This window comes from Maylandia zebra, linkage group LG23 (assembly GCF_041146795.1).
Source record: "Maylandia zebra isolate NMK-2024a linkage group LG23, Mzebra_GT3a, whole genome shotgun sequence".
In the NCBI taxonomy this organism is placed as follows: Eukaryota; Metazoa; Chordata; class Actinopteri; order Cichliformes; family Cichlidae; genus Maylandia; species Maylandia zebra.
Genome location: NC_135188.1, coordinates 9247669 through 9263929, shown reverse-complemented (window position 1 = coordinate 9263929; position 16261 = coordinate 9247669). Strand labels below are relative to the sequence as shown.

General features: G+C 42.3%; 4 protein-coding genes across 18 annotated transcripts in view; 3 read left to right on the top strand and 1 right to left on the bottom strand.

Moving 5' to 3' along the window:
- The window catches only part of slain2 (SLAIN motif family, member 2), a 34835-nt gene extending 30103 nt beyond the window's left edge, over nucleotides 1-4732 (top strand). For all 4 annotated transcript variants that reach the window (XM_004557105.3, XM_004557104.3, XM_004557103.3 and 1 more), the window contains one exon: nucleotides 1509-4732. In XM_004557105.3, coding sequence (XP_004557162.1) covers nucleotides 1509-1572 — 64 coding nt within the window. In that variant the 3' untranslated portion in view covers nucleotides 1573-4732. The remainder of the gene's footprint in view (nucleotides 1-1508) is intronic.
- A 2077-nt stretch (nucleotides 4733-6809) lies between these two features.
- Nucleotides 6810-10893, top strand: slc10a4 (solute carrier family 10 member 4). Its single transcript, XM_004557108.3, has 3 exons — nucleotides 6810-7676; nucleotides 7898-8108; nucleotides 8646-10893. The coding sequence occupies exons 1-3, from the start codon at nucleotides 7162-7164 to the stop codon at nucleotides 9168-9170; spliced, it is 1251 nt and encodes a 416-aa protein (XP_004557165.2). The 5' UTR covers nucleotides 6810-7161; the 3' UTR covers nucleotides 9171-10893.
- Nucleotides 10894-11286: 393 nt separating this feature from the next.
- Nucleotides 11287-13393, top strand: zar1 (zygote arrest 1). The gene is made up of 4 exons (XM_004557109.3): nucleotides 11287-12024; nucleotides 12663-12755; nucleotides 12897-12971; nucleotides 13044-13393. The coding sequence occupies exons 1-4, from the start codon at nucleotides 11332-11334 to the stop codon at nucleotides 13185-13187; spliced, it is 1005 nt and encodes a 334-aa protein (XP_004557166.1). The 5' UTR covers nucleotides 11287-11331; the 3' UTR covers nucleotides 13188-13393.
- Nucleotides 13394-14316: 923 nt separating this feature from the next.
- fryl (furry homolog, like) overlaps nucleotides 14317-16261 on the bottom strand; it is a 73713-nt gene continuing 71768 nt past the window's right edge. For all 12 annotated transcript variants that reach the window (XM_076880810.1, XM_076880811.1, XM_076880802.1 and 9 more), the window contains one exon: nucleotides 14317-16247. In XM_076880810.1, the coding sequence (XP_076736925.1) occupies nucleotides 16007-16247 (241 nt within the window). In that variant the 3' untranslated portion in view covers nucleotides 14317-16006. The remainder of the gene's footprint in view (nucleotides 16248-16261) is intronic.

Genomic DNA, 16261 nt, shown 5'->3' with positions numbered 1-16261 from the left:
ACCGGGGTTTGATGCGAAGCCCCGTGATGATAACATCGTTCATCCGGGTGTACTGCTCCAAATCCGCCACTCTGTTCTCCAGGTACGCCAGCCGCCGATCCTTCTCGGCGTTCTGGATGCGGAGAGCCTTAACTTCCTCGACCAGGTCCAGGATGGCTTTCTGCTGCAGTTTGACAGTAGAAATCTCCTCTGTCATAAACTCCAGCGACTTCTTAATATCGTCTCCTTCCTCGGCTGACAGAACTTTTTTCGGGCCCATGCTGAGAGACGCTCTTGTAGCTTTGCCGTGACGACCGGCTAGCTAGTTGATGCTAGCGTCCTTCCTCTCACTCACCGCTGAATGCCAATCTACCCTGATCTTCTTGTTAACACTGAGATCGCAGATACACGCAGAGGAAATTAATATTTAAATTGACAGCAGTGCACCTTTTCAGGCTTTGACTTTTCCACCTCCTCGTTGGTCTGTCCCAGTGCAGCAGCCAGAGCTGGATCAAGCAGCCAGCAGCCAGACCCTGTTTGAATCGGAGTCTGTAATTACATTCCTCAACAATCAAATCGTAAATTAAACGTTGCTGAAATTTTTAGTTGCTGTCACATAATGTTGCACAGACAGTCTTATTGTATTTCCTGAGTGTAGCAGCAGCAGCAGCAGCATTCTTCCCTTCCAGGTTTAAATAGCTGGCTGGTTATTTTACTTTGACCGAGAAAGAGAGAGAGAAATGCTGGTGTAGCCGCAGCTCCAGCTAGTGGTGAGTGGTTGTAGAATCTCCATCCACCACTAGCTCTTTTAATGTCTTTTGATTCCACTGTTCTTACAAATTTGTGCAGTTTTACTGTTATCGCCTGTCTTTTAATTTCTATAATTCACTTTCTGCATTCTGTGTGTTGCTTTGTGGTGGTTCCATTCCCAGATTGATTCCACTCTTATAAAGGTTGGCCAGTCTTGCTTCCTCCAAATAAGAACCTTCTAACTTTGAAACTAACACCCAGGAAAGGTTAATCCATCCATTTTCTTAACTGCTTATCCAGTTCAGGTTTGAGGGTACACTGTCATAGGACAGGAGGGGGGTACACTCACACACACTAGAGTCACACTTGTGGCCAAAGCTGCATCTCTTTGCCTGTGGGAGGAAGCACAAGTACCTCCAGGCAAACGCTGGCGGATTCGAACCCAGGACCTTCCTGCTGGAGAGCGACAGCGCTAACAATCACACTTTCTGTTCATTGTTATTGGTTTAATATGCAGACATTCACTTTGGAACAGCCTGGCTGGGAGTGCAAGGCTCGCAGAATTAATGACCAACTTTATATCAGTCCTTAAAACATATTTTTATGCGATTCCATCAGAGTCTGGCTGATGTCTTTCAGTTGTTTTGTTTATTATCTATTTTAAGTGCTTTAATGTGTCTGTGATATTTATTTTGAATTGTTTTCTGTCTTGTATCTCTTTATTTTTATTATTATTGTTGGCTGTTACAGAAATGCATTTTCCTTGCTTGCCTTTTCAGGTCCCTTCCTGGTCCGCGGACTTACAGCGGCGGCGGTGAGAACTGGAGAGAAGGTTGTTACTAAGGCGGGCCACCAGGGGGCTCTCCAGTCAAAACTATCAATAAAAGGAGGAAATATTTTAACATGGCACTTTATCTACCTAGATAACTCTTATAGTTCAGAAAGACCAAGCCCCCAAAAATACATTTGATTAAGAGTTTAAAAAAGAAAAAGGGAGAGGACAGAGTCCACATTGTGTCAAAGAGGACCTCTCATTGTGTCTCTCTGTGGGGACTGGCTCTGGAGGGGTCAGGCATGTAGTGCAGACAGCCCAGAAGATGCCAAAGAAACCAGCCCGACTCCAGCGCCCCCATCAGAGGACACGTCACCTGCCTTTGGTTCAACTGCAGTCATCCGTGAGACTGTCCATATCTCCACATGCCCAGCTTTCCTCCCCTCCCCCTCCTCCTCGTCCTCCTCCCCCCTGTTCTTCTTTCACTTCCCTCAGGTTGAAATGTTTCCACGCATTTCTCTCTTTATGCTCTGTGTTTAACAGATGTCGGTGAGCGATCTCTATGATGATGCTGTGCAGGTGAACTGTCCCGTAACGTTAGAGAATTGTTGATGTCTTGAAACAGTGAAAGCACCTCTTGTGTGGGTTTGACATTTAAGAATCTTTCCTCTTTGTAAAATCAGCCAGAATGTATGCACAAGTTTGTTTTGGAAAATTATTTATTCAAAATTATTTAAGAAGTGTACATCCAAACATCCATATCAGTATTTTGTTTTAAAATTTCAGTTGTTTAAAATGTACGTTTTGAACCTCAACTGCAAAGCTAACTTTCCAAAGCCTTTTTTTGTTTGTTTGTTTTTGTTTTTAAAGTGTCAAACCGGGTGATTAAAGACATCCCAGCCAAAGCCTCAGTTCTGACTCGTACCACAGTTTTGCCAAGATTATACTTTTCCATTTAAGTGCTTAAAGTGGTCTGTTCAAGAACAGGGGCCAGTCTCACAAAGACGACTCAGTTCTAAAACCGTGTGTAAAAGATGGATTTTTGGTAAGCTGACAGCTAACGCTAGCATTCGTACAGCTCACAGATATACCTGCTGCTTCAGAGAGGAGGAACAGAGTAATTCAACACTAGAATTTTAAAATGCACTAAAGCTACAAACAGCAGGTAGGTTCAGTTCAATGACTCTGATTAGCAAATGTGCAGTCTGCTCCACGTGCATGTGTCAGGATTCAACACCCATATTTTAATTTAGTTTAAATTAGCGAGTTAAATTGGGGGGTGGGGGGGGGGAAGACCCCAGGAGACTAAAACTAAGCTGTAGCTGTTTGTGCAACTTTATGCGTAAACAAACCAAAACAAAAAAAACCAACCAAAACACATGGTTCACCAAAGTGCTTTCCAAGACGGCAAAAAAAAAAATACATAAATAAAATTTCAAAAAATACCAAAACACGTTAAATAAAATTAAAGATAACAATAAAACTGACTAATAAAAAAAAGAACTTGCTGGTTATTTTAAAACAGGAGTCTCTAGTGAGTTGCAACTCAGTGAACTGCAATTTTTTTCCCCAGCCCAGCAGCTTTCTGCTTGGCGACATAAACCAGTTTGTCCTGGACTATTTTTAAATAATTGAACATCATTTTATCAGCAGTGTCGCTGAGTGAATACATAATTTGAAGTTAGCCCTGGAGAATGGTGACGCTTTTGACCTAAAGGTACTTTTTTGTAAATCTTTGTTTTTATTAGTGGTTCAAAACAATAAAAATGAACCAAAGCTGTCACAAGAAGAAGAAACAATCGTTCTAACTTTATGTCCACATTGCCTTTGAATTATGTTTAAGAGCTCAATCTGGGCCATTCTGTACTTTTGTGCAGTACAATTTTGCACCACAAGATGGTGCAGTGACTCATCGTAACGTTTCCTAAACCTGACTAATCATTAGGAGGAACACGTGCTTATTTGCTCTGGTGTTTTGGGGAAAAGGGAAGCCTCTTGTATAAATAGGGAAGGGTAAAGAGAACTATCAAATTTAAAAAATGGAACAGAAACATGAATGTGCTGCCCCCTGCTGGTGAAAGTTATAATTAGATTATGCAGATAACTACAAAAAGTACCTTTAGATAAAAGTCAGTGGTTCTTTTTGTGAAATTCAGACTAGATTACACATTGGTGACCCGGGCTTTTATTTATCTTACCTGCAGACAATAGCAGGCATTTCATTTATAATTGTTCATAATAGTCCTCTTTCCGCTGCAAGACCAAGCTTCAATTTGGGATCCACTCTGAGCTACTGAATTGTGCTTTTAATAGAAACACAGCACTTCAAGTAAGCACTTAAAGTTAAAAGCCCTTTCAATTGGGACTTTTATCACTGGACCTGAGCTGCTAATTGACTCTGTTGCAGAAATATGGCAGCCAAAGAGCACATTTTAGACCCTCGCACACTGGAGTCTCAGATCTCTTTGTGAAACTGGCCCCAGGTTAACATTAGCTCTGAGTTTTTACTGATGTCTGATTTAAAAAAAATGTTGAGAAAAATAGCCTGAAAGAGCTGTTTTGTCCCTGTTCACCCATTCAGCCAATGAAAACAAGGAAACTTTGATATTGTTTATCAAATCCCCATAAGAGATGTATCAGTGTGTATCATTCATACCATGAAAAAAAGGAATATGATGAAAATCTGTCTTGAATACATTTTAGGTTTTGATTGGCTTTTACCTCTTATGCTATGAGAATGAATCAAAAGGCATGCCAGTGTTCGGGAAGCTGTACCGGTGATTGATGTGGTGGGTGTTCTTAAACTAGTGCCTATAATTTAAAGTTTGAACATAATTTTGTTTGTATGTTTTCTTTTTTCTTGGTGCCAGTTTTTGGTTTTGCCAACATTGTTTGCAATTTTGCATCTGATTGCTTGATTGATTTGCTTGTTGCCTGTTTGTTTTTTTTTTAAATAGAATCAACACATTTATAATTGCTTTAAAAAAATGTTTTAAACGCGCCTTTGTATTTATATCTAATTACTCGCTCTGTAAATGAAACTATTTATTAAAGAGAGAGGTGCCTCTGTTAAAGCTCAGATTCAGTGGGAAGCTGTAGGACGAATGTTGCAAAAAGACATACCACACCTTTTGTGTGACAGGTTTTGTTATTGAAATTTTTTTTATATCCACAAACATGACATTCGGTTTCCCTGTGTAAAGTCACATTTCAAATAAAAGCTCAAAAGTATTCTTACATGTAGCTTTTCCTTTTTCTTGTTTGCAATTTTGCTAATTTGGAACTATAAAACTGTTTGTAAACACAAAGTGTACAAGCTGCACACCGTGGAGTTTGTACACATTTAAGGACAGTTTTTAAACCACATGTACACTGAGCAGACACTTTAATGTATCTAAAAAATAAATAAAGTGACTGCGGAGGCAGTGAACTCATCATCATGTTCAAGAAACCACTTCTGCAATATGGCATGTTATACAGCGGGGAGCAGCCATCTGAAGATGGTTCACTGTGGTCAGTACTAAGGGGCCCGAAATTGAGATCAGGTAATGTTTTTCAGAGGATGAACTGAGGGTGTGCACAAAGGCCCAGAAGAAGGTACATAAGGGAATATTTTTATGTTATTTATTTAGATTTTTACTTAAAACTGCCATAAAAAACACATCTTATATAGCACTGTAATATCTGAGCACTCAAAGCATTTTATACAACTTGTCACACTCATACAGGCTCTTTTTTTTCCTCCATGGTTTTAATAGGTTTAATAGAGTACACTCATATATTGTGTCAAAATTATTTCTGGGTATGTAAATCTGTCTCTGTGTGCTCTCACTTTACTATAACATTTATATTTTCTAAAAGAAAAAAGCAAACAACAACAACAAAACAATTTGCTTGCACTGTTCTTTGCTCTTGTCAGCTGTAATCAATTACAGTATTTATTCATTTTGTACTGTACTTTTGTTTTAGTCTCATACACTATGTCCAGCTGCTGATGGGGACACATTATGTATTCTGCACAGAGACAGCGTTACGTACCTGGAGTCACCCGCTGCTGCTGAGGAGGGGACATGGTGTGTTTCTCTGGGAAGGGGAGGAGATTGAAAGCCTGAGTCACCGACTGTTCTGTCCCCTCTTCAGCTCCGAAGAGTGAATTTATTTTTTCCAGACTCTCATCTTCGTGTGCTAGATTCACTCAGGATCATTTCCTGTGTGCTGCAGACACACAGAACAAAGACAGTTCATATGAGTGATGCTGAATAAGATAAACCATTATTGTGGAGAACACACTGTCACAGCAGCAGACCACAATATTTCATCGGTGCTGCCTATGCCGTCTACACAACAAAGGTTTAAAATAAGCAACGATCAAACCATTTACCATGTACAAGTTTTACCTCACTCATATTTAGGATTTCTGTTAAAAGATTTTCTTTGTCATATTGATGGATAAAAGATTTCAACATAAAAAATATTATGTATTACAGGAATTGAAATGTAATAATAAATATAGGCTTCAGGTTTATAAAAAGCAGATTCAGCAACAATATTCATCCTATTAGCTGTAATATTGTGTAACTGCTCTGCCCATTAAAGACCAAGGACCTCTGGGTGTGTCCTGTGCTTTCTGGCACCCAGGGAATCTTTTCAGTCCTGTAGGTTGAGGTGTGGGAACTGTGTGGTTTGCTCCGTGGCATCATGCATTTTAGGCTCAATGCGCCACAGCAAAATGTTTTTTAATGTTTATGAATCACACATGTCTACCTTATTTGAATTCAAGAATGAAAATATATGTGGGAGTGAGCTTGAGCCCGCTTTAATCACGTAAGAAATATATCAGACTCCACCAGGAGTACTTTTGGGAGCAACTGAATTATTTCAATTCCAGCTGATCTGACCAATATATATACACAAATTCACTGTGATATATATGCTTTCAGGTTGGTATTTATAAAACACTAATCAGAGTTCCCAAGTTCTTGTTTGAGGTCAAACGCTGAAGTCTGATTTTAATAATAATAATCTACTGAACCAAAAGACTTATGCGCAACGTAACGTTTGAGGTGAGGACTCGTGCGTAATGCGACCAGCATGACCAAAAAAACGGGGGGGAAAGAAAAGGGCGGGCGGATTTTCACAGTTTGCTGCAATAATTTAAAGATCAACACAGTCTCTGCTTACTCAACCTCAACAAGTAACTGACTTAGCGCAACTTACATTTCCCATAAATGTCAAGGATCTTTTCCATCCTTCTGCAGAACACGCGAGAGACGAAACAGCAACCACTCAACAGAGTCTCATTTTTCAGGATGGCAAACTGTCAGAGTGTAATAATAAGATTGAAGTTTGCGGGGTCTTTCTTCCTATACAGCGCAGAGCTCAGTGTAAATGGCAATTGTGGTAGTTATTAATTGGTCCAGCCACTCTTGCTTAAACTTACGACCCTGTGCTGTCTTTCCTCCAGCAGTTTAGCCCAGAAACAATCCGTGGCACCACTCAGACTCATTAGATTATCAGTACCATGGCACCATCACATACCCCGACTACTGGACCTTCCGCAGTTTCTTATTAGTGACAGTGCGTCACTAGAGGAATCGTTTACGCACGAGCCAATACAGGCACAAGGCGACGGTTGAGATTTTCTGATCTCCTTTTGCGCCATGGAGAACTCCAGTCTGCCGGGTGGAAGTGCGCAAAGTGCTGGTTCGGTGGACTTTATTACTTTAAAGCAAGTGGATTCTCCGGAGGAGGGTGTCATGAAGGGATTAGGAGCGGTCGGTCGTGCCGTGTTTCTCCAAGGCAGCGGTTACAGGACTGTAGCCGAGTTTATGGCCGTTCTCCCGACGGAAACCTCTCACCTGATGCCTGCCTTCTGGGACTCCCCGCTCAGTCACGGCATCAATGTGTTCGTCGGACTGGTACTTTGCTTCACTATGTTGGGGCTGGGCTGCACGGTGGAGGTCAGCCAGCTCGGAGAACATATCCGCCGACCCATCGGGGTGCTCCTGGCTCTGGTGTGTCAGTTTGTTATCATGCCACTAGTGGCTTTTCTTTTGGCGCTAGCCTTTTCTTTGGATGATGTGGCGGCGATGGCCGTGCTCCTCTGTGGCTGCTGTCCTGGAGGAAACTTGTCAAATATTATGTCTCTGCTTGTGCACGGAGAGATGAATCTAAGGTAGATCCCCTTACTCACCTAAGCATGACTTGAAGTGGGTTTTGGTGTTAACAGTGTTTTGTGCGCAAATTCTGACATTAACGCACTGAAATAACAACACTTAAGAATAACTTTTAAGTTCTGCATGCTTTTTTTAAGCCATTGCTACATTTTCCTCAAACGATCCAACACCGTACGTGCTGCACGTCCACCATACTCCTTCTTTTCTCTACTCCTCCCAGCATCATCATGACCATATCCTCCACTCTGCTGGCGCTCGTTTTGATGCCGCTCTGCCTCTGGATCTACAGTCGAGCCTGGATCAACACCCCTGTGGTTAACCTCCTGCCCTTTGGGGCCATCATACTGACACTTTGCAGCACCCTCATCCCCATTGGGTTTGGAGTTATGCTTAGGTACCGCTACACGCGAGTGGCGGATATTGTTTTAAAGGTAATCTGACAACAATTAACTTTTATACATCCGTTCGATCATTTCGTTCCAGCCGAAGTGCTTTTGGTTAGGGGCCTTAGCCCAAAAGCGCATTGCGTATTTCTTGGTCTCAGTTATTACTAGTGGGGTGGCTGACCGCTGGAAGAGTGACATCAGAGGCACTATATCAGGAAGAGCTCCTCCCTGTGCTTTCTGATAAAAGCGACACATGAGGGCCTCATCAGTTAGAGTACACAGTTATGTTGGGCACCACAAGCACAACGAAATTATATGCTGTCCCCTTAGTGCAAAGAAAGCAGTCTATCTTAAACTTTTATTATATGTACACAATTTTTAAAAAGGAGTTTACAATAAATAAATAAAGCAACATAAAAATGTGATGTTATTAGTTATTATTGGTTGCGCAGATTGGATATTGCCTTTATGGTTCAAATGAAGAAAAAAACCGAAATTTTTTGGTTTTAAAAATCATGTCTTGTAGAAAGTTGCCGCCATATTTTTAAAAAAAATTCTCACGCTGAATTCTTGTGTTTGCAGGCTTCTCTGTGGTCCTTGTTGTTCACCCTGGTGTTACTCTTCATCCTTACTGGAGCAATGCTGGGGCCAGAGCTGCTCTCCACCATCCCGCCTTCTGTCTACGTGGTGGCTGTGCTGATGCCTCTGTGCGGTTACGCTGCAGGTTACGGGCTGGCAGTGCTTTTTGACTTGCCCCCCAACAGTCGCAGGGCTGTGTCTCTGGAGACGGGCTGCCAGAATGTGCAGCTGTGTACGGCTATCCTGAAGCTGGCCTTCCCTCCTCAGCTGATGGGGGGGATGTACATGTTTCCCCTGCTCTACGCCCTGTTCCAAGCAACCGAGGCTGGGATTTTCATCCTGGCCTACAGGATGTACAGGAGGGAGGTCCTGCATAAACCAGATCCCATGGTGGACGGTGAGGACACGGACATAAATTATCAAAGGTTTGAAGACGAGGACTTTGAACCGTCATATGGTGCGGTGACAGTGAGCGACCCAAACACTATCATGCTGGATCCTTGTCCTCCTGATCCAACTCCAGTTTAATCTGCATAAAAATAATAAAATAAAAAAAACAAAAATCGCTGCTCCCCTATGGAGGACCAAAACTGCCAAATTGAAAAAAGAAAAAAAAACGAAAAAACATATATATATGACTCAGTAACACAATTAATAGACATTAAATTATTACTTAAACACAGAAATGAATAAAGCTATAATATAAACACTTGTTTTTATTGTTTTCAACATGTCACTTGGTATTATAGTTATCCCACTTTATTACTTTCATTCATTTTGACTTTTATTTTACATTTATTTAATGATTCTTTTTATTATTTATCTATTATTTGACTGTATTTTTAGCCAAGTGGGAACTCCTAGGACTGAAAAATGAAGCAAATGCAAAGGTAATAAAACCTTCATCTAATACTGGTCCTTTAAAGACCACGTGAGGTTGGCTCCAAGCAGACATTATAAAAGATGGATCTAGCTACCGTGACATCACTTGTTGGTTTCTGAAGTCCAATTTTGAAGCCTGGGGATGTGGTTTCTGCAATCGCCAGCTTAGTTGCAAAAATCCACATATGAAGAGATAACGGTCTGACTGTGAAAATGGATGCTCATTGGCTAACGCTCACTGACTTGTAGCTACATACCACAGATATCCTTCCATTCTGCTTTGCTTATAAAACAGACCTTGGTTTTTATTTTTAGCATGACCCGAAATGAGTGATTGAGACCATAAACTCAGCAGGAAAATCAGAAAATAATTTTCCCACAGAACTCTATAGAATTAAATGACTTTTCGAAACCACAGCTATTGCCATCTGGTGGTCTTCAAGTAGGATACAGATATTTTGGCACTTCTGCATTGGCTTTATTGTTAGACCCGAAGGTTACGTCCATCTTTGATACATGTGTATGATTTAAATTGGTTGATTGAAATTCGGGTGTTTTATTCGTTTCTTGCTTAAGATTAGCAGGGATGTGCACCTTTAGCTCCTCGCAGACTCTGTGCCGTGTTATTGTTTATGAGCTTTTGATTGGCCAACATTTTTTGAAGGTTGGGGTTATATCACCACCTGTTGCTTTAGCATGCTCTTGACTGCGCTCGAGATTGGTTTTGCATTTTCATGTGTAAGGAGACATTTTTTAAAGACAAACTCGGAAAAATCTTGTTTTAAAAAGTACCTGCGTAGCTAGCCTTCACACATAAGCTTTCCCTTTTCTAAATGGGTCACCCTCCCTCAACCCTCCCATTTATCCAGGCTTTGGAATAGCACCGGGAATCCAATAGCGTGTGACCTCGCCTTGGAAAAATGTGGGGGTAGGGCTGCGTTCTCCTAGTCTCAAAATGGTGATCATGCACATGTAAGGTGAATGTGTTAACCACTACACTATGTTGTTATATAAATCTGGAAACTTCAACCGCTGATAAAGCATATAATCTAATTACTGAGTCATTTATTGACTAATTTCTTTATTTTTTAATTTTGGCAGTTATGACCTTCCATACATACTATGACGCAGTGAAGCAGATTAAGGCGTTCAGATGGATTTATCATTTCATCGCTGTTATTCATAAAAGAAATGCCTGTAAAATGTTAACATGATTGCTAAAAAGGTGCTTTATGTCCTGAGCTTAACTCGTTCATCCTAACCACTGATGTCTCATTTCGTGATATAAAAAAAGCAAAAGAAACATGACTTCAAAGTTGCATTAGTGAAGCAGGACAGTGTTTCGTTCCAATGCTTTAAGTGTGTGTGTGTGTGTTTCGTTCCAATGCTTTAAGTGTGTGTGTGTGTGTTTCGTTCCAATGCTTTAAGTGTGTGTGTGTGTGTTTCGTTCCAATGCTTTAAGTGTGTGTGTGTGTGTGTGTGTGTGTGTGTGTGTGTGTGTGTGTGTGTGTGTAAGAGAGACTAAAAGCCGTTTTAAAAACATATCAGACTGATTCATGTGCAGTTTTCCCAACAAGCCTGTGCCAAAACTTTAGCTTACCTGTGCTCTACAGTCTGATCTTAATTGTACTGTAAAAATTGTGCCAATTAAAGACGTATAAACACAAAACAGGCACACCTCTGTCACGTGTCTACTTTCCCCTCCTTTCTTGTAATGAGACGTCCTACACCTGATCTTAATTAGGTCTAATGGAGAGCTCCACTCTATTTAACTAGTTACAGCAAAACCTCGGCCGGTTGAACAAACATGGCAACATATGGTGACGAGCCAGTGGACGCCTACTTCTATTCTTCTTACAATCCTTACATGGGCAGATACCCCCGGCCTAAAGACGCGGGGTGGAAATACAAAAGTTACTTCTCCCACTATGGAGACTCTTCTGACGCCTTCAACAACCACCAGCGCGCACAGCTGAAGTCCATCTTGTCCCAAATCAACCCCAAACTCACCCCGAGGCTCAGGAAGGCGAACACCAAGGATGTGGCAGTGCAGGTCAACCCGAAGAAGGACGCTTCGGTGCAGTGCTCCATTGGCCCGCGCACCCTTCTGGCCATGAAGCGGGACTTCCAGCGCAAAAGGAAGCAGGAGCCAGCGACGCCCGGCAGCCCCAAAGCGACGGGCGGTGTGCGTTACCCCCGCACCCTCGCCGTCTACTCCCCGATAGCATACAGGAGCGTCACCTCCTTCCTGGTCGATGAAAATAACAACAATAAGGAAACCTCCAGTGAGACGGTGCAGACCGGTGAGCCCCCGGGTGAGCCGCCCGAGCCCTCCGAGGACACCGAGGGGAAGGACGAAGACAGCCAGGCTGGTGGGGATGAAAAGACCGCAAAGCGAGCAGAGCAGAGCAAAAAGCTCAAGTCCAAACAGCTGGCCAGGAGTGAGGATGCGCAGCCAACTGCGGAGGACTCGAAGGGCAAAGCGCGTGTGCGGTTCCAGGTGAGTTAATCACGCACCGGGAGGTTCATACTTGGCAGTTTTTCGAAGAAGAACGTTTGCGCCACAACTGCTTGGAAATTGCCTTGTATATTAAATGGCTCATTCAAGGACATGGGTTGGCGCATTTCTTTTTCTTTCAGAACTGAACGTCCAGTTTGGAAGCTGTAGTATTGTCCCAAATAAGTGCGAAAATGGCACTAAAATACTCACTGTCCTTATAAACTAGTCTTTAATTTGTTCCACTTCCTGGATACTGTTTAGGTATTGCCCAAGCCTTAACGACCTTAAAGTTGTTCCCAAGTTGAGCAGCTCTTTAGCCTTGGTTTAACCAGACTTGAGGGCAGCATCTATCAGAGACCCGTCTTCAAACAAAACTATTGGCAAATTTCTGTTTAGAACATCATCCAGAAAATATGCTTCTAATTTTGTCAGTGTGCTACCTATAAAGTTTAATCTGTTTCTGTTAATTAGCAAATTAACAATCAACTCAAAGTATATTTGTTTAGCCCCCCTTTGCAAGTGTCATGATCATGGCTACTCGGATTGTTCTCCTCTCAAACAACATATGTGGATGGTTTATTTTTGGATGGATTCCTTCTAATGATTTCATTGAACTAATTTTGGTTTTTGTCCTTCAGTTTCTGGAACAGAAATATGGATATTATCACTGCAGAGACTGCAATCTGCGATGGGAGAGTGCCTATGTGTGGTGTGTTCAGGGCACCAACAAGGTGAGCAGCTCTGTTTAAGGTCCTCCAAAGATGAAATGTGCTTTATCAAGAGTCCACCATAGGAAGTCCTCAGTGCAACAATGACTGACTTCCAGAGACCTGCTGCCTAGAAAGTATCTGAGTCCTCTGCTTATCTTCCAGGTTTACTTCAAACAGTTTTGTAGAAAATGCCAAAAGGAATACAACCCATACCGTGTCGAGGACATCACGTGTCATGTAAGTCCTAATCTGTCTGTGTGGATTTTGAATGGCTTGTTAGTCTCCACTTAACACTTCCTCTCTCCTCAGACTTGCAACAAAGCACGCTGTTCCTGTGCAGTAACACAACGACACGTCGATCCCAAACGACCCCACAGACAGGATTTGTGCGGCAGATGCAAAGGCAAGCGGCTCTCTTGCGACAGCACATTCAGCTTCAAGTACATCATCTAAGGAGCGTCTCGACTGAACTGTCCTCAGTATGCTGGCACAACTTGTACGTGGGGGGCATCTTGAACCCACTGCTGGTGAAACGATGGCATCTTGGATGCAAAATGTATTTTTGATGTTTCTGTACTTTATTTCACACCAGTTCTCTTTGTGTTGATGAAACTGAAGCACCGCATGTGCTTTACGATGTAATAAATGGCTAGCTTGCATTCGGTCTGTAAGCATGCTCACTTAAACTGTCACTGATCTAACTCAAATGCAGCACCTTGGAGAATCCTGTTGTCTAAAATCAGGCTGACATAAACCTGAACATGTGCAATAAACTAAGACTGACATCAAATTATTGGAAACTAGGTTGCCGTGGCACCAAAGACACTGAAACTGGTGGGTCGAAGACTAAACACTTGGCTTAAAAAAAAAAAATAAAATCTGCTGTTCTGAATATCAGTGTATCCTACCCATTCCTTCGTAATTGTTTGCAGATCTGTTAGCCAAACGGTCACTGGTAGCTATGAATACTCACTCTGGCTATTGCTATGACTTTTGAGTGATGAGACCATACAGAGCCAAAGAGCATGGATTGGATTTAAATGGTTCATATGTACAGGGATTTTTACTAAAACCCTTCACCACTTTACCCAGTGTCTTAAGTGCTTTCTAATACACACTTGCACCACAGGGAATCTGGGTTTCAGTGTCTGGCCCAAAGATACTGGGACAGGAGAACCATCTACCTCCGGAGCCACAGACGCCCCTGTGGATTTGGGAATGTAGTTTTTTTTTTTTTAAAACCTCCACACTGGTAAGCAGATGGGGGTGTGCCCATGCAGCACATCTTGTTTGCAGAATTTCAATTCAATATTATTTATATAGCACCAAATCACAACAGTTGCCTCAAGGTACTTTATATTGTATCTATTATTGTAGGATCAACTGTACAAATAAAAACCCAACAATTATATGACCTCTATGAGCAAGCACTTTAGCAACAGTGGGAAGGAAAAAACTCCCGGCTATCTGGTATTTTAAGAGAATTAGTATATTTTTTTTTTAAACTTCCAGTGAGTCTGGCAGAGTCCAAGAAAAAACACATGGAGATGGTGCTTTCAATTTTAATAACTGAAGATCAAGATCATTCTGTAAGGTTTTTATTGATCCAGAAAAGGCTGGTATGAGTGAACAAGGAAAAAATGTATAATGCAGCTCTACATTAAAATATCTTCCAGGTAAATAATCATTAAATAAGAACAGCATTCATATGTACCAGACAAGCAGGAGGAGAAAAAGAGAAGCTCTGAGGAATGAGTACAGTGACTGTTACAATGTGCCATGACAAGCTGTCCAAGAAGCATTCAGATAACGGTTCATGTCCTGCAGTCACAGCAGCAAGTAGGGGCATTGTGAGAGTACAGACACCCGCTTCCCCTCAGAAAATAAATAAACAGGATCAAAACGCAGCAGTGGATGAGCGCCGCTTTGCAACATGATCGACCTACATGGACAGATTCAAACCTCATCTCCTCCCTCGTAAGGCTTTAAGCAGAGCCTACGCTGCTAACAAAAAGATCACAGTGGAGACAAGGAATGCATATGTATGTGGGGCTTGGCTGGGTTGGTGGGATCCAGCAGAGGAGATGGAGGCTTGTTTTGATCTCCCATTCCATCGCCGCCAAAGGCGGACGGGTGGCTTGTCCCAAACGAGCATCGCTTCCCTCTTTTGAAACCACAACCACCAACCAAGGCAGCCTTTGGGAAATTTGTATGATTGGATGACTAAAGGTGGAGCGGACCATTAATGACTCAAACCTGTTTCTGGCTTTCTCATCACATTAGCTTTATACAGACATCCTAATCGGATGAACAGTGCATTACACAAAAGTACAAGGGGAAAAAAAAATACTGGTTTTACACTATACATTTTCTAAAATATATACAGAGTAAAATAAGTTATGTTTCCATAATGAGCTGTAGCCAGTCCGCACTTGTGTGCAATTATATGCATTTTTGTGTGTGAGCGTATACCAGAATATCCAATATATAATCACACAGTCAAGAGTCTCTAAAGGCATCTACTTATTTGGTTAAAGAGTGAGTTTTGCGTGAAGACCTGTTGAAGGGGACTCTCCTCTCAGAGCAGATCAATAAACAGATATATTTCTCTTTGTACACTCCCTGAAGGTAAACGTCTCCCACAGGGTTAACATGTTAAATATCCTAACATTTACAACCTAGGATGTTAGCTCTAATAAAAAATACATTTCTCAAAAAAATATTCTTGCAGTGCTTTTTCTCTTTCAGCATGCGTTTGAAAACTATTCGGTTTCTCAAAGACTTTCTGAGTTTGCTTATGAATCTTGATGGTGCGTCCTCACACATACGACACCTCCTCTGGACTGCCTCCCAGGCTTCGACGCCGACTCCCAGTCCAGACCCCGAGGAGCGCATCCGTTCGGTACGACGGGGCCCCTCGGATCAGATCCAGCGAAAAGAGAAAAACAAATAACAACAACAACAACAACAACAACAAAAAAAGTTATCATCCCACAGCGCCCTCTCTTATTCTTTCCCAGGCACGCCACCACATGACTTATTGCAACTGAATTTTGCGAGTTGGCTTAGTCTGGGAAAAGATATTAGCTTTAAGCATTCATACATGTAATAATATATATTAAGAGTCACAGTTATTCCCACGCATCCTTTAGCCCTTTATAGGTGGAGTCTCTCTTGTCCTCCGCCCCTCACCGTCTACACTCCAGCTGAGGGGAGGTGTAGAGGAGAGGGGTGTTTTTGTCCAGTCTAGTCCAGCCTGCAGTGCCTCAGGCTTACAGTCCGGTGCTGACTATGTCGGTGTGGGTCTGGCAGGTCTGCGCCTGACTCAGAGCCTCACGGATCTGCAGGTTGAGCTCCATGAGGCGGCTGCTAGCCTGAGACAGGTCTCTGCTGGGGCCTACGACCGCCAAGCAGCCTGTCTGACCCAGCGTCTGGTGACGGAAGTAAATGTGTAGAAGAGTCTGGACCGCGTCGTCCGTCTCGTTGCCGAAGATGTCGTTGGGCCACAGAGATCTGGAGATGAAGAA